The 24,967-nt window shown below is 49.2% G+C and overlaps 1 protein-coding gene across 1 annotated transcript; it reads left to right on the forward strand.

Annotated features, from left to right (window-relative positions):
- The first annotated feature begins 5,312 nt into the window (after positions 1-5,312).
- LOC134412048 (COUP transcription factor 2-like) lies at positions 5,313-12,546 on the forward strand. The gene is made up of 4 exons (XM_063145814.1): positions 5,313-5,777; positions 8,782-9,309; positions 11,730-12,000; positions 12,435-12,546. The coding sequence occupies exons 1-4, from the start codon at positions 5,426-5,428 to the stop codon at positions 12,463-12,465; spliced, it is 1,182 nt and encodes a 393-aa protein (XP_063001884.1). The 5' UTR covers positions 5,313-5,425; the 3' UTR covers positions 12,466-12,546.
- The last annotated feature ends 12,421 nt before the right edge of the window (positions 12,547-24,967 follow it).

The following is a 24,967-nucleotide window of genomic DNA, read 5'->3' on the forward strand; positions in this document are numbered from 1 at the left end:
ACAGAAGGATCTGAACTCAAGTTCCCCCAAACCAAGTCCTATCCACCGCATGGCATGCGTGAATATATTTGCAGGCAAGCAACTGCATGAGTTCTGACACTAATGTCAAGAGCTAACTCCCAAGGAATCGCACAGGACGGCAGCCTTAGCCATAAATGCAGGCTACACCATGGCAGAACTCCTGCTTTCTAGAGAGAAAGGCCCTCACATAGCTGGGTACCGCTGAGAAAGCCCACCCTCTAAAAGCTTGGAGAGGTCCCATCTTCAAATACGTGAAAGGTTGTCACACAGAGGGGGCATGGATCTCTTCTCGATCTTCCCAGAGTACAGGACACGGAATAACGGGCTCAAGTTAAAGGAAGCCAGATTCCGGCTGGACATCAGGAAAAACTTCCTGACTGTTAGAGCAGTACGACAATGGAACCAGTGACCTAGGGAGGTTGTGGGCTCTCCCACACTGGAGGCCTTCAAGAGGCAGCTGGACAACCCTCTGTCAGGGATGCTTTAGGGTGGATTCCTGCATTGAGCAGGGGGTTGGACTCGATGGCCTTAGAGGCCCCTTCCAACTCTGCTATTCTATGATTCTGCCCCCCCCCCAATGTCCCATTGGGTCATTTCCTGGCTTTTCTCCCCCCACCCCCTTCTCAAAGTTTGAAATGCCTCTCGTAAGACTTGGTTACTGACATGAAGAAGCTGAAAGGGGCAGGTATTGTTGGTGCTTTGGCGCCATCCCTGCGGCCTTAGGCCCGCCCAGCACTGGAATATGCCTTCCCCAAGCTTCTCCAAAATTGAACCAGGCCCTGAGCCAAACCAGGTTGTCATCCATGAAAGCTTCCACCCTGAGACAGTTCAGGTGCTGCCCAGGAGGATCTCCGTGGTTTGAGCAAGAACAGCAACACACCTGATTCTTCCGTATTCTGGAGGCAAAATGACCAGAAGGTGGGATCAAGTCAAGGTCCTGCTTTTGCCTCCCTTTTTCTCTCCCTCTCCAAATTGCAGCAACAAAGAGGTGACAGTTGGAGGGAGAAAGGAAGAAAAGGGGGGAACTGAGGCAGAAGGGGAGGGAGGGAAAGATGCTGGCGTCCAAGAAAACTGGGGTGGGGTGGGTGAGTGGGGGTCCAAGGTAGGCTGCTACGCTGCACAGAATTTTATGAAGGGGGGGTCCATGCAATGATGTCATCATCCACCCCATGTCCCCCCACATCTTTTGTCTTTTTCCTCTTTTCTCCCCCCTTTTTTTTCTCACCACAAAAGTGTTTTGGGGGCCCTTTGGGTTCTCAGCAGGAGGAGCCCTGGTCTGGAAGCGCCCCCCCCCCCCCAGTCATGGAAGAGAGGAAAGTGAAAGGAAGGATGAAGAGAAAGTGAAGTGCGGGGAGGAAAGGAGGGAGATCAAAGGGGGAAACTGAGATACGGGGGGGGAGGGGAGAGAGGCAGCCAGTTAGAGAGGGCATGGAGAAAGAAGGAAGGGAGGAAGGAAAGGAAGGCATGGGGAGGGAAGAACGGAGGGGTGGGCGAGCTTTCTCCCTCCCCCCCTTCCCTTCTGATTGCGTGATTTTTGGATTTTCCGCCTCTCTGCGCGCTCTCTTTTAAAGCAGCCAGCTGGAGCCCCGCCCCGCCCCCCTGGCTGGGCCAATGGGAGCCCCTGGCACGTCCTCCCCCCCGCCCCTGCAAGGGTCTCCCCCCCCTCGAGCGCCGCGTCGCCATGGCCACGTTGTCAATGAACTGCCCCCCCCCGCACGTGATGCTCCAGGAGGGGGGGAGCTGCAAGGCGAAGCCCGAGGAGGGAGGAGGACCCGGACACCCGGCGGCGGCGGCGGCGGCACCCCCCACCCCACCCCATCATCCCCCGCCCGCGCTCCCCCCCGCCGCCTTTTCTTCCCCTCCTTCCCGGAGAAAAGTTTGGCGCAGCAGCGGCCCGGAGGCGCCTCGCGTGGCCGGCTCCGTCTCTTCCCGCAGCGGCTCCGTCTGCAGGCGGGAGGCGGCCCGGGGATCCCGCGCAAGGGGGCGCCCAAGCCAGGATGCCGGGCAGCGCGCGCCAGGCGGAGCAGCAGCAGCAGCAGCGAGCCCAGGCGGCGCCGGGGCCAGGGCCGGGGCCGGGGCGCGCGCTGACCAGGGCCGGGGGCCGCTAAAGCGGGCAGCGCCTACCTGAGCCCAGGTGGGGCCGCCGCCGCCGCCGCCTTCCTCCCCTTCCTCCGGGCCGGCTGCGGGAGAACCCAGCGGAGGAGCGGCGCGCCAGCCCGGCCGGCGCGCAAATCTGGTGAGCGGCCAAACGCGCGCGCGCTGCCTGCGCCCCTTCGGCGCTCCCGTCCGGGGCGAAGTTTCGGCCCTTTTCCAGGGCGGGGCGCGGGGGGGCGTTGGGGGGGACAAGGGGCGCGGAGGAGCCGGCATCGCCGGGGGAGAAAGAGAGCCGCGAACCGCCGCGCTTTCGTGCGCTTCTCCCTTTCCAGCCGGCGAGAAGGGAACTTGACGGAGGCTGCCGTTCGGCCCCCTCTTCCCTGGGAGCAAGTCCCATTGAGCGCAACGCGGTTGCCTTCTGAGTAGGCACGCAGAAGCGGGGCGCTGTAAGGCTACAAGCCGAAGCCTCTTTGCGCAGGAGGAAGAAGTCCCCCCGGGACCCTTTGAGGAGCCATTTCGCTCCCATCGCTTCCCCCCAGCTGAAATGCCAACATGGGACGCGTTGGCTCCGCGCTCCCGAGACCTACAGAATATTTCCAGCAATAAAATGAAGCCTTTTGTTGGAAATATTTCTCTGCGAGGTTGTAGCAGTTGTTGGTATTTAGAATGCTGGTTTGGTTTTTTTAAAATAATCTTCCCTTGGGTCATTTTGAGCACTAGGTATGGATTTAATTTGATTGCTGGGGGCTGCCATTCAGTGGGGAATAATTTTAAACACTTGGCATCACAGGTGTGTAATGCATCTACTTTGGTATCATTGCCAGGGCTATTACAGTTATTAATTTCTATAGAACAAATGTACATTTATTTGGAAAAATTAATGGTATTTTATAATTATATAACAAGAAACAATTATACCTAATTTCTGTAGCAAGAATAGGCATCTATTGGAACTATTATTAATTGCAATATTAATTGCTTTAATAATATGAAAGCCAATTTTAATAATAAGATTGCTGAGAAATGAATCACGGTTATTGGTAATAATGAACATTCATGTCTATAGAAGAAATTAGCACCTAATAATATTAATAGCAATATTGTTAATGTTATCAACATTAATCACTGTTAGCCATTTAATTATTAGTGATCTATTTGTAATAAATTGGTATTATAAACATTGTACTTAAAAGTATTGATACTAATAGATAGCAGTTCTTCCTTATAGACGTTAACGTTTTGTTACTCTTATATTATTATTGATAATTCTTATTAAACGAAGATTAATTTCTATAGGGGGAAATGACATCTATTAGTAATGCTGTTATTAATAGGAAATGTTTTGCAGACGCTTTGTAATCTGAGCATTGTTTGAATTCTTACCTCATTTAGCTTACTGCTGGGAAGGGACGCCTCCCCCTCCCTCCTTTTTGACATTGATCTTTAAATCATCTTCATCTACGATGTCCTCTCATCATCATAAATTATTGTCTTGGCCATGGATTCACAAGAAGATAAAAATATATATACGGAATGTGGATCGTAAAGCATTCACTGTGCTTTTGACTGCCATAGATTTGTCTTAAGCACAGTAAAAATAAGCCACTTTCTCCATCGCCACCTGCTCCTTCCCAAAAATGACCCAAAAAGTCAAACGGGAAAGAAGCCGACACCGAACTTTGGTGCTTGCCCCCATGTCGAGGGAGCATTGAAATAGGTACGGGGTGGGGGGTGGGCTGGACGTCCTCCGGTATGCCCACACCGCGAAAGCAGTGCCTTCAAGGTGAAAGGATGCTCCTGTGGAGCATGGAGGTCACTCTGCATTTGTTGCCACCTTGAAGGGAAGGTGTCTCCTTTTCGGAGCATCTTTTGGGGCATATGGGGAGCTGAACTTAAGCATCCAAGGTCTACAGCCGATGAATTGCTGGCTTCAGAGACAGAACAAAAAGCGTGCGAAACTCCCTAAGGCTGTTTCCATTGGTGGATGGATGGTTTAAGATTTCACATGTACAATCAGTGGGTAGACGTGAACTTTGCAGACACGTGAACTTTACAGACATGGTCTGAAAAGGGTGGCGGCAGGGTTTTCTGGGTGGCGTCTCAGGTTTTGTTCTCTCTCACTGGATGTTTGTGTGTGTCTCTCTATCAACTACCCTCCCTCCACCTTTCGCCATCCCACCCCGCTCTCTTCCCAAACCCATCAGGATTTGAATGCTTTCTGGAAGTGGCAGATTCCTGGGAGAAGTTTCCTCACCACTGGCTGGCATCGTTCTCCCTCTGAAGAGACACACACACCCCGCGATGGACGGCGTGGCCGGGAGCCCCCAGGCGACAGACTCCCCCTCCACTGGCAACTGAGGAGACCCAGCGAGGGCCCTTTTCTTCTCCTGGCCTTCCCTGCCGGGTTTTTGCCAAATCAAAGCGTTTTATTCATTCATTTGATTTTGGAAGCAAAGGAGAGACCGTTTGGGATGGAAAGGTGACGCAAAGCCAGCAGAGGAGGAAGGCGGAAGGAGCAGTGTGCCGCTTTCTGCCCCAGCACTGACTGTGACCCTGATTGTTTCCGGGGTGGAGATTTGGGGAGCCCTCTGTGGTTTGGAAGCACAGAAGGTGACCCGCAATTCAAGAGTCTGTTCCCATCTCTGAAGAAGGAAAATGGCCACACGCCATCTACTTCTCTTCTTTTCCCCGTGGAATGCGGTCGTTGATCCTTTTGCTGAAAAGTAGATTGATTTCCCCCTTCTTCGTGGAGCCCTTCTTCAGCACCCCCTGTTTTCTCTTCTCCGTCCTTCCTCTCCATCCTTCTCTTCCTGCTCTGCTGCTGGTCCCATCCACTCCTGCCTTCTTGCTGAGCCACGGCCACCCTCCACTTCCCCCCCCCCGCGCTGCTCCTCTCCCCCCTCCTTCCTCCTCCACTTCGTATCCTGTCCCCTTCCCCGCTCACCCTTCATATCCTCCACCCGCCGCCTTGGCTGCTTCCTTTCCTCCTCCTGACCTGTCTCTGCTCCTCTGCTCCCCTCCTTCCTAATCCTCCTCCTCTTCTCTTCCACTGCCTCCTTGGTCTTCTTTCAGCCTATCTCCCCGTCTCTCCTACAGCTGTTTCCCCCCACCCTCCTGCCCCAAATCTTCCCCAATCCCTCCGTCTCTCCTCCTCTTCCACCCCAGTCCTCTTAAACCCTCCTCCCTTTCTCTCTCTCCCTATCCTCTCTTGCTATTCATCCTCCTTTCGCTCTTCTCACTCCAGCTCTGCTCCTGGCTCTCCTCCTTCCCTGGCCAAGTGCTTCCTCCCCCCCCCCCCCGCCCTTGTAGGATGGCTTTGGTGGTGGCCCCCTGGCAGGAGGAGCTTCCCGGGGGTCCCCCAGGGGTCCCTCCTCCCCCTGCCCCTGCCCCAGTCACGCAGGAGCCCGGCGGGGGAAGCAACGGCGACAGCAAGGGGGTGTCGGCGGCCGTGGACTGCCTGGTGTGCGGCGACAAGGCCAGCGGCAAGCACTACGGCCAGTTCACCTGCGAGGGCTGCAAGAGCTTCTTCAAGCGCTCCGTCCGCCGCAACCTCAGCTACACCTGCCGTGCCAGCCGCCAGTGCCCCGTCGACCAGCACCACCGGAACCAGTGCCAACATTGCCGCCTCACCAAGTGCCTCAAGGTTGGCATGCGCCGCGAAGGTGGGTCGTGGGGAGGAGGCCCGGCAGGTCTGCCCCGGCTGCGGGCCCCTCGGCTCCCTCTCTCAGGCGTGCTGACCCGCTCGTTCTTCCCGGCCGGTTCTTTCTCCCTGGTGGCTCTTGAGCGTTCTCTTCTCTGCTCTTCTCTGGGCTCTTCCCTCCCCTTCTCCTCCTCCGCTTTCTATCCATGCCATCCTTGCCTCTCTTCATTCCCAGCTCCTTCCTTTTCTCTTCGTTCTTTCCTGCTGGACTCCCTTTCCTCTTTGCTTCTTCTGTCTTTTCCCTCTTGGCTCAGCTTCTCCTACTTCCCTTCCTTCCCCCACAACTTTCTCGCCTCCACTTTTTACTGCACATTTCCTCTATTTTCTACCTTACTTCCCCCAACTTCTCTCTCCTCCATTTCTACCTCTGCCATTCCTTTATTGTCTCTCTCTCTCCTCATTCCTTTCCTTCTTCCTCTCAATTTTGTCTTCACTTTCCATGTGCCAGTTATTAAGTTGCCGTTCTTCCTTTCCCGGTTTTTAAAATCACTATTGCAATTCATCCAGCCTTAATCTTTCACCAACCTCGTGGTACTAGGACACAAACTCCCTTTCCTTCTTTTTTTTTAATCCCACCTGCTCCCTTCAAGATTTTTCCTTCTTTCTTTTCCTTTCTGATGCACGTGCAAGATCTTGTCTTTTTACTCCACGTTGAAAGAGAAAGATCTCTTAAATGAGAAGGGGTTCCTTAATTGCCCCTGTACCCATCATTCTTTGGATATTTGCCCTCTTACTCTCTTCCTTCCCTTCCATGTTCCTGTTTTCCTTCATTTCCTCCTAAAAAGAATCCTACAATTTTCCCTTTCTCTCCCTCTTGGCTGTGCTTGGATTTCCCCATTGTATTGTGCTGCTGCCAAATTTATTTATTTTTCCATTTTTTTAAAATGTTCCATTTTAATCAACTTTCACTTCCAATCTTCCTACTATTTTTCACTCTTACTCTGTCTCTGCTACCAAGTGTCCTTTCATATGTATCTCCTATGCCCAGGGCCGGTGCCAGACTATTTTGCGCCCTAGGCAAGGTGAGCTACTTGCACCCCCCCTCCCAAAAAATTGCCAACTTTGATTTTTAAGAACAGATGTTTTGTAGAAAAAAATAAGCACAAAACTTGAAACTGTTAGATTTATTTTAAATTGCAAGAATAAGTAATAATCAATTTTTGATTATCTTTCGCAAATACAAAAGAAAATATTTTGGCACGCAAATCATTTTGAACTAAAGGGCACAATGCATACCTCTGCCATTGGCAACATTAAAACCTTTTACTTCACACACCTTTAAGTATGTATGCTATTTAAGGTGACCCTTAAAGGTCAGTACTGTGCCCGTCTGAGGTCTGTGCCCTAGGCGGCTGCCTGGTTGGCCGAATGGTAGCGCCAGCTCTGCCCATGCCTCTAATTTTTTCATCCCTTCCTTTTGCAAAAAAAATAAAAATAAATCCTTTCTGCTTGATCTTCTGTTCCCCCTGCCTCTCTTCTTCCTGCCTACAGCTCCTCTGCATTTATTACTTTGATCAAACTTCTGTGTTCAAGAGCAGTCTATCTCGGAACACCGGATGCCAGGGCAAAGCCCTGGGAATTGTCATGGGGAAGGTGTGCCTGTGTAACCTTCAGACGTTGCTTTTGTCTTCTGGGAAGCATCCGCTTGGCTACAGGTTGCGGGACTCTGGGGGATTTTGGTCTGATCCAGCAAAGCGCTTTTTACATTCTTACCCATAAGACCTAAGCCTAAAAGAAAATAGATTCCAGAACAGCCCAATCAGCAATGATGCTCAGTGATGTGGAATTAACTTCCATTCAAATGAATGTTGTTGTTATTATTAGTATTTTTGTTTATATACCACCTTATTTGCAAAAAAAGCCATCAGCGTGGTGCGCAGCTATTCAAAACAATAAAACCTTAAAACAATACAGTTAAGAGCATTAGGCGAGATTAAAAAGATGAAGCTTTCTCGGCCTTTCTAGAAGCCCAAGGAGTGGGGGGCAGTTGTGTTTCTTGAGGGAGTACATTCCACAGTTTGGGGGTGACACGGGCGAGAGCCCTTCACACGTGCCTGACAGACGCGTCTCTATGGGTAATGATGCTTCCTGCAGTTCTTAATAACCGGGTAGGATTATCACAAGACAGGCGGTCCCTTAGATAGCGAGGTCCTCAGCTTTAAAGGTTCAAACCAACCCCTTGAACTGCAGTCAGGAAGCAACTGGCAGCCAGTCCGGATCCCTCGGGGCAGGCATAATGCAGCCCTGATACCGGTTAACACTACAGCCACATCTTACACCAGTGGAAGCTTGCACAGGCTCTTCTGGGGTAGCCCCACTAAGAGCACATTGCAGTAGTCCAAACGGGGTGTATCAAAGGCATGGATAGCTGTTGCCAAGTCAACGGTCGGGGATGCTGAATGCAGTTGGAAGTTATCCATGGAAATAATGACTCCCTTGATTTCTTTGTCTCTGCTGCATATGTAGGCCGGGCTTTAGTCTAGATTAGGGTGGCCGTTGACACACGACCAAATAAGAGGAAAGGCATCGTCGGAAAAGAGGACACCAATTTGCATCACATTGGCATGGGCAAATTGATACGTAAGTTGCAAAATGAGAAATAATGAATACAGTGTAAATAGGAATACAATACATCTCGCCGTAGCAGAGAAGGCAGACCGGCTGAGCCGTGTCCTGGCTCAGTTTGCCGTCCAGCTGCTGCTGTTGGTGGGTGATTAAATCCAAGGCCCCTGCTCTGCTCTCCTTCCTTAGGCTTCGGTAAACCAGGCGCTTCTTCACTTAGAGGACTGCCTCCTGCAAAGTAGGACACCTGCTCAGTCTGTGTTTTATCCCTCCGTTTCCTCAGGATAACCCGTAGGTGTAACGAAAGGGCCTGTGTGTTCAAGGGTCTACCTGGCATTCAAGGCTAATTCGGCCGTGCCCTTTTCCCCGTCATGCACTTTGTACGTGTGTCTCTCTCTCCTCAGCCGTACAGCGAGGTCGCATGGCGCACACTCAGCCCAGCTCCGGCCAGTACCCCTTGACCAACGGAGACCCCTACAACTGCCACTCCTACCTGACGGGCTTCATCTCCCTCCTGCTGCGGGCGGAGCCTTACCCGACCTCCCGCTACGGCGCCCAGTGCCTGCAGCCCAACAGCATCATGGGCATTGAGAACATCTGTGAGCTGGCGGCCCGTTTGCTCTTCAGCGCCATCGAGTGGGCCAAGTGCATTCCTTTCTTCCCCGACTTCCAGCTGGCCGACCAGGTCTGCTTGCTGCGCATGACCTGGAGCGAACTCTTTGTCCTCAACGCGGCCCAGTGCTCCATGCCGCTGCACGTGGCCCCGCTCCTGGCCGCTGCCGGCCTCCACGCCTCGCCGATGTCCGCTGACCGCGTGGTGGCCTTCATGGACCACATCCGGGTCTTCCAGGAGCAGGTGGAAAAGTTGAAGGCGCTGCATGTGGACTCGGCTGAATATTCCTGCCTGAAAGCCATCGCACTCTTCACGCCAGGTGAGGAAACTGACGTCTTGTGCTTGGAGGGCACGTGTGTGTGCCCCTTCCGGCAAGGGGAGCAGTCGATCAGGAGGGCGAGACAGGAATCTGGCAAAGGCCGGCCGGCCTGGCGGGTGCAAAATAGGGAAACTGAGGCAGAGGCCTGGGCAATTAGGTGCAAGGTCTAAATTGACCCACACAGAAATAAGGAGCAAGGCTCATTTTTGGAAGGAAGGAGGAAGAGGTGGAACAAGCCATCTGGAAGGAACAAGCCATGCCCAGAGCTCTCCCTTTCACGGTGGCACTCTGCACTTGCTCAGAGGTTGTTTTTTTTTAAGAAACAAGTTTGAAAAGTGTTCTGATGTATCAGGAGTGTAGAAGCAGTTGTAAAGCATGGCGTGGCATTCCCTTTGAGAGTCTCCTCATGGCGATGGATTGATGCCCTTCAGTGAGAGGCCACTTTCTCTCCTCACTCCCACGGCCGGGAAAGGAGGAAGGAGTGGAGAACGGGTTCAGGGAGACCTGTTTCACAAGAGAAAGTTTTGCATTGTGACACGATCCTGACTGCACCTTTTGGGGACAAAGTGACGGGGCAAGAAGTGTGTGGGTTGGAGGAAAGAAGCGGGTGGCTTTGAGGTTTGCTGTATCAGCCCCTCTTCGCAAGCTGCGTCTCCCCCATAGCTCAGAGGGGGTAGGTGTCCGGAGAGCTGGGGGTGAGCCTGGCTTTGGGGCCTGTGAGTTGAAATCCCCACTGGATGCCCCAGGGAAGGTGCTGCTGGTGTTCAGCACCTTCCACAGCTCTGTAAAGAAGGTGGCTTGCTCTGGAATTACAACTCACAAGTTCAACATCCTGAAGCGTCTTACTTGCCTCTTGGAATGGAAGAATCAAGTTCAAGATTGCAGCAGCTGGTGTTGCTCCGTGGCATAGCTGACTGGAAAACCAGTGCAGCCTGTGGTTCTGAGTTCGAATCCCTTGGGGTTGCCTTGAGCACTTTTAACTCGCAAAGACCGCTTTGCATCTGAGCTTTTTAGTGCAGCCTTCCCCAGCCTGCATTTTCCCCTCTGGATGCGTTGCACTACAATTCCCAACATCCCCCAGCCATGCAGCATGCCATGGCCACCATTTTAGTCTCTTCCTGTGCCACCCTGCCTTGTTACAAAAACATTTACAAAACATTTACAAACCAGTTACAAAACATCTGAATTAAGCCCACAGCTGTTTCAATGGAAAGTTTGCCTCTAAGGTTCTCCTTCCTCCCCCGTCTAACGTCTCTTTCTGGGACGGCGTCTTCCATCGTTAATTCTTGTGGAAACGCACCGAGGACTGAGAAGAAAAGGGGAACAGGGACTGACGACCCAAACCGTGTAGTATCGCAGTAGCTGATTGGTTATATTTGTTGAAATTCTTCTAACAGCAGAAAACCAACAAAAGCATTGATTTAAAAAAAAAATCAGCAGCAATAAATGAAACTGCGACAATGCATTGACTGTTACTTGGTATGTCCTAGAGATAAAGTGCTGATCCCTCCCCATTTCGCTAATGACTTCTTCGAAATATGATTAACTACTGCAGTTAGCCCCCACCCTCCCTCCCACCCCAGCCCTGTATGGAACTGATTGAAGATGAGTTTAGAAATTCTGCAACTGACCCTGAGCACCCAGGACGTGTCGTCTCAGGAAAGAGCGTCTGCTCGAAATGTGTCCGCAACTGGATTAATCTTGCCGTGGTTTTAATTTATTTATTTATTACATTTCTATACCGCCCAATAGCCGGAGCTCTCTGAGCGGTTCACAAAAATTAAAAACATTCAAAGTATAAAACAACAATATAAAACCATACTATAAAATACAATATAAAAGCTCAACCCGATAAAAACAGCAGCAATGCAAAATTACGAATTTAAAACAGCAAGTTAAAATGTATTCATAGACTGTTAAAATGCTGGGAGAATAAAAAGGTCTTCACCTGGCATCTAAAAGCATATAATGTAGGTGCCAAGCGAACCTCCTTAGGGAGCTCGTTCCACAGCTGGGGTGCCACAGCAGAGTAGGCCCTGCTCCTGGTAGCCACCTGCCTCACTTCCTTTGGCAGGAGCTCACGGAGAAGGGCTCTTGGTTTTGTCAATCAGGGGTGCTGAACCCCCATTACAGAAAAGCTCTTGAGGGGCAGAAGGGAAGAGACCAAGATGCAAAAAACACCAGTCTGTTTCAGCTTAAAAGTTGAACCCTTAGGAGAGGAAATTCACCCTTTTAGAATTGGGGGGGGGGGAGACTACACAAAAGCCGGAAAACCTCCAAACGATTGTGAATAATAATTTCTAGCACCTAAGAAATGAATCTCTCTCTCTCTCTCTCTCTCTCTTTCTTTTTTAATGTCCTGGGCTACTGCTGGCAAACCGTTCAATGCCCCATGCTAACATCCTGCTTCTCCCTTGCAGATGCGGTGGGGCTGACGGATCTGTGCCACGTGGAAAACGTCCAGGAGAAGTCCCAGTGTGCCTTAGAGGAATACGTCCGGAACCAGTACCCCAACCAGCCCAGCCGTTTCGGGCGCCTCCTCCTACGCCTGCCGTCGCTACGCATCGTCTCGGCCCCCGTGATAGAACAGCTCTTCTTCGTCCGCCTGGTGGGGAAGACCCCTATCGAGACCCTGATCCGGGACATGCTGCTGTCGGGATCCAGCTTCAACTGGCCGTACATCCCCATGCAGTGAGAGCAGCCCTGATGCCATGACGATGGCCATTCTACGCCTTGGTCCAGCGCTGGTTAACCAGTGTGCAGACAATGGGGCGTCGCTCAGACGGCCGTAGGGGGCTCTGGGCCTCTCCCAAAATGGCTGCCTGTGAGACGACCGTGAAAGCACGTTAAGTGGGCAGAGCCGAAGACGGCGTTCCTGCTTATTTGTCTATGCCAAGGGGTGCATTTTACAAGAACAAGTCCCACTTCTCCATATTTATGCCATGAACAAAAGAATGGCCATTTTGAGGGGGGAAATGAGCATGTCGCTTGTATGATTTTTTTTTAAAAAAGCTTTGTTTACCACAATGTTTTTTTGGGGTTTTTTGCCCCTAAGGGAACTATACTGCGACAAGGGCATTATGGATCCTAAAATGAAATCGTTGTTGTTGTTGTTCCGTTTCTAGGACCTATCAGTTCATTGGTGATCTTCCTTGAACCGTACTTTCAACCGCTGAATTTATTTTGACAGCGTATCAGCAACCAGAGGCTAATGTGAACCAGCTACTAAGCATTTGCAAGAGGTTGTGGTGCAGTGTGGAAAGTGAAAATGTGTGTGAGTGTCTTAGCCTCCATTGTGCAATGAGACCTTGCAATCTTTCACCTTCTCTTTTTGGGATGGTGCCTAAAACTGTAAAAAAAGAAGAAACGGGCAGGGCCAGTTGGAAAAAAAAAAGACTTGACTCTTCAGGCCAATTGAAAAAAAGACTTGCTTTTTCAGGCCAATTTGCGTGTACGTGTATGTGTGGGAATTACTTTTATGTTATCTTTTCTACAAGTGTTATAAAACCCTCCCCTCCCCTGGGGAAATGGGTATTTACAGCCGGGGAATTCTCTGTGACCTGTGGTGATGGGTAGAAATAATACCCAAGAGATGGATTGAAGTGCAACGGATATTGGGGTTTGGGCGGAGATCCTGGCATTGCAGGCAGCGGAAGAAATCATAGGACTCTTTTCCCAGGAGAGGAGGAGGGGATTGGAGTTCCCCAGGAGCAGTGCCACTTTGTTCTGAAGAAGGAGCAAAATAAAAAAGGTTTGGGAGCCCCCTTCACCGGAGGGGGAAACATACTATTTATAAAATAAAATAAACCCAGATTATATCCTGTGCCTGTTGCCCCACTAAATGTATTTACATTTCTTTCCGCATATTTTTAATTATTATTTTAGGGGGTTATTTGTCAGAGGGCGAGAGGGGGTAGGGACCATTGTGTGGATTGTGGATTCCTCTCTTGAGTGGCGGGGGGTGGGGGAAGGAAGGAAGGAAGGAAGGAAGGGACAAAAAAAAGGGAAAGAAAAGGGAAACACACACAGCACCCATCAAATACATTTTAAAAAACATGATGGTGCTGGCATTATAATTAAAACTGATGATTGCTGAATACCTTCCAGATTTTTTTTTTAATTCCTCCCTCTCCTCTTCCGTTCTGTGATGCCCCAAAATCTGTGGGTTTGAGGAAGATGAGCTGTCTCTGCAGGAGCCTTCGCCCGGTACGGTGTGGACAGATGGTGGGAGGGAGATGGTTTGCAGGGGGTAAGAGAAGATGTGTGGGGGAGAGAGTTTGGTGGGGGGGGGGGAGAGCGTTTACCTCCACATAACAGTTAAATGCTTTCCATGTTGGGCGAGGGGGGGAGGGAGCAGGAGGGGAAAGGAGGGGGCAGCTTCCTTCTGCAATTTTGCTGTTATTCCCTTCTCAACATATGAACGGGCTCAAAACCTGTGCTGTCACATCACCATATGGGGCGATGCTCACGCACGGAGGTGGCCATGTCGCAGTGGTCACAAGCTGAAATAGCTTTTCGTTGTTGTTTTCTTAAAAGAGAGAGATTGGCCTAGTGAGGGACACGTCAATCTATTTTCACTCCCTGTTGCTTTTGCCAAGTGTTTACATCAAAGTTCATTCTGTCCCCATTCTTCATGAGTGTGTGTGTGTCAGAGAGAGATGCCTGAAAATTCGCATTTACTTATTTTAAAATGCGCCCCTTTTTAACGCTTCCTCTCTCAAAATATCCATTTCTCAATACATGCTTCTGAAAATGTGTTTTTGGGCATCAGAAGATTTGGGAAGTGCAGAAGCTGATGGAAGGCTAACTTCTGAACTGTGCATTGGTCAGGCTGGTGCGGATTGTGACAGCTTGCAGAAGAATCTGCAGAAGCACATTAGGTAGGGTGACCCTATGAAAAGGAGGACAGAGCTCCTGTATCTTTAAAAGTTGCATAGAAAAGGGAATTTCTGCAGGTGTCATTTGTATATATGGAGAACCTGGTGAAATTCCCTCCATCACAAAAATTAAAGCTGCAGGTGCCCTGCCCTCTTTTAAAATGGTCACTCTAGTATAGTTCCTGCAGCTTTAACTATTGTGATGAAGAGGGAATTTCACCAGGTTCTCCATATATTCAAATGACACCTGCTGAAATTCCCTTTTCTATGCAACTGATAAAGATACAGGAGCCCGGTCCTCCTTTTCATATGGTCACCCTGCATTAGGCAACGCCGGAGACACCAGGGTGGGCATTTGGCTGGCAGTTGCTGGAAAGATGCCTGTAAGAGTGCAGGACACGGAATAACGGGCTCAAGTTGCAGGAAGCCAGATTCCAGCTGGACATCAGGAAAAACGTCCAGACTGTTAGAGCAGTACGACAATGGAACCAGTGACCTAGGGAGGTTGTGGGCTCTCCCACACTAGAGGCCTTCAAGAGGCAGCTGGACACCCATCTGTCGAGGATGTTTTAGGGTGTATTCCTGCATTGAGCAGGGGGTTGGACTCGATGGCCTTGTGGGCCCCTTCCAACTCTGCTATTCTATGACTCTATAAGTACGTGCGATGTGTGTGGGCTCCATGCTGTCCTTTGTAACTCTTGCCTCTCTCTCCTGCCCCTCCACTGACTTCCCTGCACTCTTAAAAATGAAGATTGTAAGATCACTGGGGCAGAGACTGACGTGTGCAAGACTCTGCAAGACTCCTCATGAATTGATAGGGCTTTATAGATGAGGATGACGACAACAAAATCCGCTAGAGCCAAACCCTCAACGGCATCTCCTCTTTGGAGCTGTTCCTCTCCCACTTCCAGCCCCAAAGCTCAAGCCCGCACCGGGGGAGTGGCGCTAGAGACTTCTCCACTGCTGCTGCGGCTGTTGGTTTACGACTCTTTTTCTAAAAGCCCATTAGAGAGCCGTCAAAATTGGCCTTTTCCAAGCAAAGGAGCTGGGCAAGTTTGCATTTGACCCGGCTATAAATGTCTTCTCTGGTAGAGGACAGTCTTTTAAATTATGCCCAGAACTGGGTTTGAGTTACACCCAAAATGAGATCTCCTTCGCTGGGGTCAGGATGAACGCTGTCAGAGGCAATCTGGAAAAGGCCAGGAGAAAAGTTACTGGCTACGCTTGCAGGGACGGACTTGTGCTTTGTGACGCTTTCCCACACACGCTTTCCACACATCAGATTATGCCCAATAAAATCCAGCGAGGTGATTCTGGAGCGCTCAGCACCCCAAGGAAGCAATATGGGTGAACTGCTGAGAGATTTTAGTATATTCAGCAGCAGTATATATGTCGCAAATAAAATATAGATGCCCAATGCAGATTCCTATTCTGGCCAAAGTAAGGCTGATGACTTTCCTCTGGAATGATTTCCATGCCTTTCACAATCATGTAGCAGGCAGAAATCCGACAGGTGCAGTTTGTGTAGTGATGAAGGAAAGCTTCCTCTGTTGAAGGCAAGGCTGCATTCACAACAACAACAAACACAAAATCCATTTCACTGCCCCATTTGTGGGTGGTGAAGGCGTGTCCTTGAGCCTGATATGCTTTTCGTAGCATCGTTAAAACAAAAACAAAAATAAAAGTCCTTAGAGCAGGAGTCAGCGACCTGATGCCCTCCAGACGGTTTGGACTTCAATTCCCATCAGCCACAGCCAGCATGGCCAATGGTCGGGAAAGATGCGAGTTACTACCTGAAGAACATGTCTGTACTAAGAAGCATTACTGCCCAGGGGGTACAGAAGTTTTGGGGGATATGGTTGAACCTGGTTAGCCACCTTGAGTGCCATGGGGAGGGGGAGTAGAAAGGCAGGCTATAAACCAAATATATGAATAAATGACAGAACTCTGGGCTCTTTGGAAGGAAGTCCCTGGGTCAGAGCCAGGTGGGCTGTTCCATGAATGGAAGGCCTCTGTTCCCCGCACTGCCTCTCATTCTGTTCCGGAGATTTCAGGGTGCTGCAGAAGGACAGCCTTAAATGTTTCCCTCCTTGCTCTGGCATTCATGGGTCTGTGCCAATCACAGGTTCGGATCCAACTCATCAAGGCTAAACTAGGATGAAACTGGGTTAAAACTGTGCCCAAGTCGTGCCCTGGACTACTGAAGGGGTCTGTATTATGGAACAGAATTCTCTTTTCTTTCCCCTGTCAAACTTTTCTTGCAGGGGGAGGAATTGTAGTATTAGTTAAAGCCAATTGGGAGGGCAGTCAATCAGCATCAATCATCTGCGTAGCGGCTTCCGTCTTAAAGACGAAACGGAGAAGGAGGTGAGTGGAGCAAGGAACTGAAAATAAAAAGGGCCCCTCTGTTCCAAGAGCATACAGTATAAGTAACAGGTTTTGCTTCCTTAATGTGCATTAAAATGCAGCATGTTGGGTGTCTTCTTTTCATCTAATAGTAGTTGATAATATGTCCATAAAGGTATAAAATTCCTGTGTTTTGCTCCTCACTAAGGGCTACTTTAGTTCTCTCTTCTTCATCTCATATATTTTGCATCTAAAAGCTTAAAAACAAGATCCCTTTCTTCATCTTCTTCATAATCTCTGAAACACCAATTCCCACTTATATATGATCATAATGACATTGTCAGACCCAAAGTATCTTTCACAAAAGTCAGGAGAAAACTTTCCAAATGTGTTGGTATTCAACAGGAAGCAGCGGAGAAAATTCACAAACCTCATCTCTTTTTATTGGAACAGGTGGCAGGGAAGAAGGACACGCACACAACACACCCCGATTTTGTGACAACAGCAACCACATCCCATAAAGAAAATATTTTGATTTCAATGATTTCTGTAGGTATGTGAGGAACAGCACGATCTAAATCAAACGAACGAAATTCCAATTAAAACAGAAAAAACAATTGAAACACAAATACATAGCAGAGTTTGTGCAAATCTTGTTTCTGTTTATTGCGTTTCTCAACTAAGCTTTTCACATTGATTTGCTCTGTGTGGGTGGTTTCAGCATAATTAACCTATGGAACCCACTGCTACAAGATGTCACGGCCAATGCTGTAGGTAGCTTCAAAAGGGGATTTACCATATTCATGGAGAAAGTGAGGTCTATCCATGGAATCTCTCTTTTCTGAGGCAGTCTATCTTCTGATTAGCCATGAAAGCTAGGAGCAGAACTTCCAGTGCCAGAAGCAGTCTATTTCAGAGTGATGGTCGCAAGGAACAAACAATAGGCAAGGATTAATGGTTGCCTTCCAGGCCCTGTGTGTGAGATTCCCGTTGGGGCATCTGGATGGAAACCGTGGCGAATGGATTGCTGGACTGGATGGACGTTTGTTCAGATCCAGCAAGGGCTGTTTTTATGTTGGTAAACAATGCAAATCTGCATGGATTTTATCTGTCCATCTGTCAGGGATGCTTTAGGGTGGATTCCTGCATGGAGCAGGGGGTTGGACTCGATGGCCTTATAGGCCCCTTCCAACTCTGCTATTCTATGATTCTATGATTCTACTAGGTCTGGTTAGGCCTCATCTAGAGTATTGCGTCCAGTTCTGGGCTCCACAATTCAAGAAGGACGCAGACAAGCTGGAGCGTGTTCAGAGAAGGGCAACCAGGATGATCAGGGGTCTGGAAACAAAGCCCAATGAAGAGAGACTGAAAAAACTGGGTATGTTTAGCCTGGAGAAGAGAAGATTGAGGGGAGACATGATAGCACTCTTCAAATACTTGAAAGGTTGTCACACAGAGGAGGGCCAGGATCTCTTTTCGATCCTCCCAGAGTGCAGGACATGGAAATAATGGGCTCAAGTTAAAGGAAGCCAGATTCCAGCTGGACATCAGGAAAAACTTCCTGACTGTTAGAGCAGCATGACAATGGAACCAGTGACCTAGGGAGGTTGTGGGCTCTCCCACACTGGAGGCCTTCAAGAGGCAGCTGGACAAGCATCTGTCAGGGATGCTTTAAGGTGGATTCCTGCATGGAGGAGGGGGGTTGGACTCGATGGCCTTATAGGCCCCTTCCAATTACTATTTTTATTATTATTATTCAAAGAGTTGGGATATTCCACCATTTCAAGTCCAAGAGTCCTTCGGAGAAGAGAGACCAGCGGAGGTTCACGGTGCCTTTTGTTGGGATCGATTTACCGAAGTCCAGGCTGAGCAGCAGTTCCAGGGGAGCAGAAACAACAAGCCCCCAGGCCCTACCGATGCAACGCCAGCTCTCGGATCACAGCCGTCGGGTATCTGCCAGAAGGCTGCCCCGTCCAAGCAGATCTGAGGGGCATCGGAGGCTGCTAATTAATCCGTGCCCACAGTGTCGCCCGCCAAGGACCCAGCCTTCCAGCCACCCTGAGCCCAGGGAGGAGAGAAGGCACAGAACCGCATGGCGCTAGCGGACAATGCTGCCGACGCGCATGCCCCCTTCCAGGGTCCGTCGTTCTTCCCACCATATTTCTAAAGTGCCCTCGCTCGCAATGTCGATTGAGAACAGACTTCCTCTGGTAGCTAATTAACACATCGGAAGATTAAAAAAGAAGAACAAGAAGGAGAAGGAGACAAGTAGAAGCAGGTGTAATTTTGACATCTTGCATTTCATTTCTACATATCCTTAGCTGACAAAGGAAAGACAGGGGAAAGCGTGCGCGTCCTTTGTGCTTGCAGAAAGAAAGGAGGAGAAGGGATTGTTTGGCAAAGGGTGTAATCTCCCAATTCATAGATGTAGCCTTAAGTTTGGAGAGACCTCACAGTGGCTTTCTAGAGAGGCATTGCTTCACAACATTTCCTTTCCCCACTGTCAGCTCTGGTCAAACAGGTGGTGCAGGTTTTGAAACACTAGGCAACCTACCAAACCTGTTTATCTGAGACAAAAATGGCATCAACACAAACAACACAAGTTGCAGCTGCTCTCTCAAACTGCGTTCAACTCTCCAGCTTCTTTACCTCTTTTCTGCTTAAACCTTTAACCCCCTTGACAGCAGATAGCAAATCTATCTATCCCCACCCCACACGCATATCCCTGCGGGTCACAACCCTAACTACAAATTACAATAAGAAAACAAGAACCACTTCCAAATGAATGGGATTTCCGATGTTATGTCTTCACCTGGATCACACTCTGATTAAGGTAACCGCAGATAACCTGGATCACAGGGAGCAAACGGGTGGTTATCTGTGTAGCTGTCAAGGAAACTGTGGCAGAATCAGCTACAGTTTGGTCGTGGTGGGGAATAGTTCTTGTTCTTGTTTTGAAAGCAATCTTTTAACAAAAAGCGCTAATGGATCGAATAGTGGCATCAAACCGGTGGCAGAAATGTTGTGAAACCTACATTTATCGGATAAAAGCGTCACTTCAAAATCCCACCCAGTTCACAGCGCAATGGCTGAAGCGTAGAAGGCGAGCTCTTTGGGGAAATTCGTGTTGGCTGCTTTTAGGGAAATGGAGGCATTTCCTCTGGCCCAGTGTGAGCGTGAGGAACTGGTAACAAGAGTCAGTGGAGCTGATCGGTGGATCCAGAGACCATCGTACACAGAGAGGTTTCTCTGGGATGTTGCAGTTCCACTATCACAGGCAGTGAGATGCCTGTGTGCACCAGTTGCTGTGGGGGGGATGGGCAGGAGGGTGCTATTGCGGTTGTGTCCTGCTTCTGGGTCCCTAGTTGGCCACTGTGTGAACGGAGTGCTGGACTAGATGGACCCTTGGCGTGATCTGGCATCAGGGCTCTTCTGATGTTCTCATGGGCCCTCAGCAGGTCTTGCGTCAGAGGCACCATATCCCAACCGCACTTGCCTACCTCTCAGGGTTATTATGAGGATAAAATGGAGAGGAGGAGGAGGACGACAACCATGTAAGCTGCTTTAGGTTCCTGGCAAGAGGAGAAAAGGCAGGATATAAATGTATCATTTATATGGACTCGATGGCCTTGTAGGCCCCTTCCAATTCTGCTATTCTATGAATCTATGATCATCATACCTCATTGACATAGCAATAACTAATGACAAAGATGTTGTAGAAAAGGAAGAGGAAATGAAAGAAAGAAAATGCACTACTGGCCATGGAGGCCAAAGAACTATGGCAACAAGAAAAGGTCACAGTTATCCTGTTAGTCACATCAGTCACCAGCATCACATCAAGAAACTATACAGAACACCTTCAGAAACTGGGCCTACCAAAATACATCCACACCAACATCCAGATAAAACTTGCTCAATTGTCAGGAAATTCCTGAATCAATAAAAGACAGTGTGACCTGGCAAAGCCCATCATGTCCGTCTAGAAAAACCACCACGAGCGAGAAAGAGATAATAATAATAATAATAATAATAATAATAATAATAATAATAATAATAATAGCCGTCATGATGAAGAATCATTGATAGACCTATCCAAGCCTATTTGTTTGTTTAGCAGGTTTGGGGGAACAATGTGAAAACCTGCTGAACCTGTTGAGCAAAGGTGAAAGCTGGATGCTAAGAGCAGCAATCCTTCTTTCAAGCAATCTTGGATTCTCTCTCTCTCCCTCCCTCCCCTCCCCCTTTCTCTTTCCAGGCTGACTCCAATTTCCAACACTTCGCTTGAAACTTCTGGCAAGTCTACACTGTGTCTGTGAACATTTGGGCAATTTTCTTTTTTTAAGAAGTGGAAAATTGCCTGTTGGGGGGTGGATTGTGAGCAACAGTTAAAAATGAATGTTTACAGCAGTTTATTTTTTTTATTTTAAAAGAGAAAGCAAGGGAAAGTAAGGTTGGATTCCAAAAGGAGGGTCGTTTAGTTTTCGTGCCTTCTTTGACGGCCTAGAGGCCATCTTCAGATGGTGTGTTTGTGTGTGTGGAATTAAAGCTGGTCTTTGGCAAGGACACATCAGTCGTACAGATATTATATGTGGGAGGTGTTTGGAGTGTGAAAGTGACCCGTGGGGGGGGGGGCGAGGGGGGCACCGCAGTGCACAGTGGGTTTGGGGAGGCATTTTGCAAGTGCAGGGCTCCATCGCCAGTCTTTTTGCGACCCACACTTTTGTGACGAAAAAACGGAGGGGAATTGTTGTCGCAGTTCGGAGTGGCACCTGACGGAAGGGCAGGCTGACTTCTCTTCTCACAGCCTACTTCTTTTCCTCGGCTCTCTAGAAACTTTGGCCCCTTTGGGGTTTTATTCTGGGAAAGCAGGAGAGTATTTTGGGTAGATAATTAGTGGCGCCATCTGTGAGAAAAATCCGAGAGGGAAGGCAACACCCCCAGCCTGGAGAGTCGAGAGAAACAGGCAGGCAGCAAGAATGGGCTTGAGAATGGGAACAGAGAGACCACGGCCAGGACTGGGTGGCATGGAGGACGTTGAAACCAATAAACTCTTAGGATTTTGCTATGAAATTAAAAAAACAAAACACAATTTGCTGAAACGATGCCACTTTCCACTTTCAAACGTAAATACATAAGAGGAGCCGTGCTGGGCGAGACCCAGTTGGGCCTCTCTCATCCAGCCCTCAATGAGAAGGCTTTGTGAGAGGGCCTTCTCTGCAGTGGCTCCACATCTCTGGAATAAGTTGCCGTCAGGAGTCTGCCACCCTCCATCTCTGCCCGTAAGTCCCCTTTGCTTGGGTGGGGGTCGTGGAAGGCACCAACTCAAGGAATTGTGGCGCTAAGGTCAGCCCCTTCCACCTCCTACCCATGGCCAGCTCTTGCATCAGTTAGGGCCCCATCTGAGGGCTGGGGTGATGCACCCCCAAGCTGGCACTTCTGGGCTCGAACACCGCACCCAGGCTTCCTACGCAGAACCCGTGGACGGCAGTGGCGCTGTTTTCACAGGCAGCCACAAGCGAAGGGGAAGTGGTGGGGAAATGGATGATCGGCAAGGTGTTTTTCAAGCCCCCCCCCATTTTGATCTTATCATCGTCTTTCATATCTATGAGTCAGACCTGGAGGGATGGCTTCTTTCATGCTAGTTCACTGCATAGGTGCTCAGCAAAGTTTCCCCTGAGGAAGAAGACGTCGCTTCCAAGCCCTTCTGGAAATCCCGTGAGCAGAGGGTTGGACTCGATGGCCTTATAGGCCCCTTCCAGCTCTACTATTCTATGATTCTGTGAAATCTGACAAGCAGTTTCTCAATACGTCTTCTTGCACCTCTTCGTCATTCCTTTCCCCCCAAAACTGTTTCCTGAACTCAGTCCCCAAAGCAGACCTTCAGTTGCCTTCTGGGTTGGGCCGTAACCTCAGCACACTCTTAAGGAGGGATTGCATCCAATCACATAGGCTAAGGTTTGTGTGGGTGTGTACTAGGGATAGATGAGTCTGTGAATTCCTGAATTTTGAGAATTTTTCCAATCTGAAATTCGGTTTGTCCCAAACATTGATTACATGAAAATTCCTATGCATTTCTGAGTGCATTTCTCCTAAGGCATGCAGTTTTGAGTGCATTTTTGTCTAATACGAACATATTTTGCAAGCACTTTCCCTGATATAAGACATTTTTTGAATGTTTCTTTCATTAATATATGGATTTTTCTGTGCACTTTCCCTGAATCTACACAATTTCTGTATGCATTTTATGTTAAGAGAACCCTGTTGCAAAATTCAGAGAAGTTTGAATTTCAAAGGATAACTGAGTTTCAGTTTCCGTATCAGTTTGAAATACGAGATTAGGTAAGTTCTCATTAAAATGTGAAGCCAATTTCTCTCCCCTACTGTATGCCTGCCTGTTTTTGCTCAACTTGCTTGTTTGCTGGCACCTGTGTTGTCATTTAGGCTGCATTCTGTGAGCCATGGCAAGAGAGGCTGCCATTGCCTCCTGGGTGTTAGAATGGGGTTGGAGTGGTTTAAATTGGTTGAAACTGGTTTAAAACTGTTCAAATGCCAGTGGCAACTCAGTTACTTAAATTTCCCACATGCCTGTTGGGATGTTGAATAAAGAAAAAGGAACATGGTGAAGGCATATGCCATCAAAGGTGATTCCTTCAGCAACAAGGAAGGAAGGAAGAAAACATGGAGTTTGGATGGATGGATGAATGGATCGATGGATGAAGGAAGGAAGGAAGGAAGAATCATAGAATAGTAGAGTTGGAAGGGGCCTACAAGGCCATCGAGTCCAACCCCCTGCTCAATGCAGGAATCCACCCTAAAGCATCCCTGACAGAGGGTTGTCCAGCTGCCTCTTGAAGGCCTCTAGTGTAGGAGAGCCCACAACCTCCCTAGGTAACTGTTTCCATTGTCATACTGCTCTAACAATCAGGAAGTTTTTCCTGATGTCCAGCCAGAATCTGGCTTCCTGTCACTTGAGCCCCTTATTCCGTGTCCTGCACTCTGGGAGGATCGAGAAGGCCTCTAGTGTGGGAGAGCCCACCACCCTAGGTAACTGGAATATAGGGACAAAAAGGCACAGAGGGAAGGGGGAGGGTGGGAGAGAAAAGATGGATGTTGGATGAGGAATGAAGATGACATGGAGGTTGGGTGGATGAAGGAAGGAAGGAAGATATGATGGATAGTTGAGTTAGGATGAAGAGATGGAGGTTGAATGAATGGAAGAGGGATGAAAGGAAGAGAGAGAGGGAGGGAGAGATGTGGATGGTTGTTTATTGGATGGAGGAAAGAAGATGAGAAGGATGCTGACTGATGGATTCCACAGTCCTACACGAATGGCCGACACATGGCCTTCCTAACCCATCGTTCTACCTCTCCGCTCCTCTCTCAGTTCTGCCATTGCAAGGGGCTCCTTCTGCTCTCTGCTGAGGCCAGGACCCTCCAGCTCTAATGAGACCTGCACGGAAGCTTCCTGTTTGACAGCAAACACTCACTGGAGGGCGATGGAACTGGGGATTCTCTTCCCTAATGAGCCGGCCACAGAGCACGACGTGGGGCGCCGGATAGAATCGATAATTTGGGGGTAAGTTTGCGGTCAGTAGCCACATGCTATGTGAAAAGGTTATTCTAGGGCAGGGGGGAGACCAGGCGGAGAAGCTTAACTCTTTGGAGGCCGTCATCGAACGAGGATGCTCACCACTCCAAAAGTCAACTCACGGCTCATGAGCCAAGGGAGAAATCACCCCTGAAAAGGAATCCAATATGGGGCAGAAGGGCAGGATGGAGAAATATATTAAGTAAATCAAAGTCCCACAATGGTCGACAGAGCCTACTCCCAGGTAAGAGGGCTGCAGCCTTCGTTGCATCCCGGTTACATCATAGTAATGCACCGTATGCAGGGCTTGCTGTGAAGTCTCCTTGGACACTTTGGCTGGTTCAAATCAGGGCTTCCTGAAACTTAAGTAGATCCCGTAGATCAGATTACATAACTCTGCAGGTTTACGCCATGGTTGCAGAAGCTGTTTTCAGCCTGAGGGCCGAATTCCAAGTTGGAGAAAGTTTGGTGGCTATGGGGCAGTATATATATATTTAAAATAAATAAATAAATGGGGGTGGGGCCAGAATACCCCCCCTAAGACCAGCTTATTTGGGCTTAAACTGTGCCAGTAGGGCCAGTAGCTGAGTCTCAGGAGACGCAGTTCCGCCTTTTGGAAGGGAGGGGGTGGACCTTTGCAAAATCTGGGAAGCCACCAAATGGTTGGTGGTTGGGTGAGGGGGGGTGGAGCCTTCTGGGGACCGCTGGAGGCTTGAATTTGGCCCCCTGAGCCTGAAGGTTGTCACCCCTGGATCATGCCGTCATCTTGATTGGATGCCCCACGTGTTTCTCGGCTCATTTCAAAGTGCCGCTCTTGACTTTGCCCAGCCTGGTGACCTCCAACTGC

This window comes from Elgaria multicarinata, chromosome 21 (assembly GCF_023053635.1).
Source record: "Elgaria multicarinata webbii isolate HBS135686 ecotype San Diego chromosome 21, rElgMul1.1.pri, whole genome shotgun sequence".
In the NCBI taxonomy this organism is placed as follows: Eukaryota; Metazoa; Chordata; class Lepidosauria; order Squamata; family Anguidae; genus Elgaria; species Elgaria multicarinata.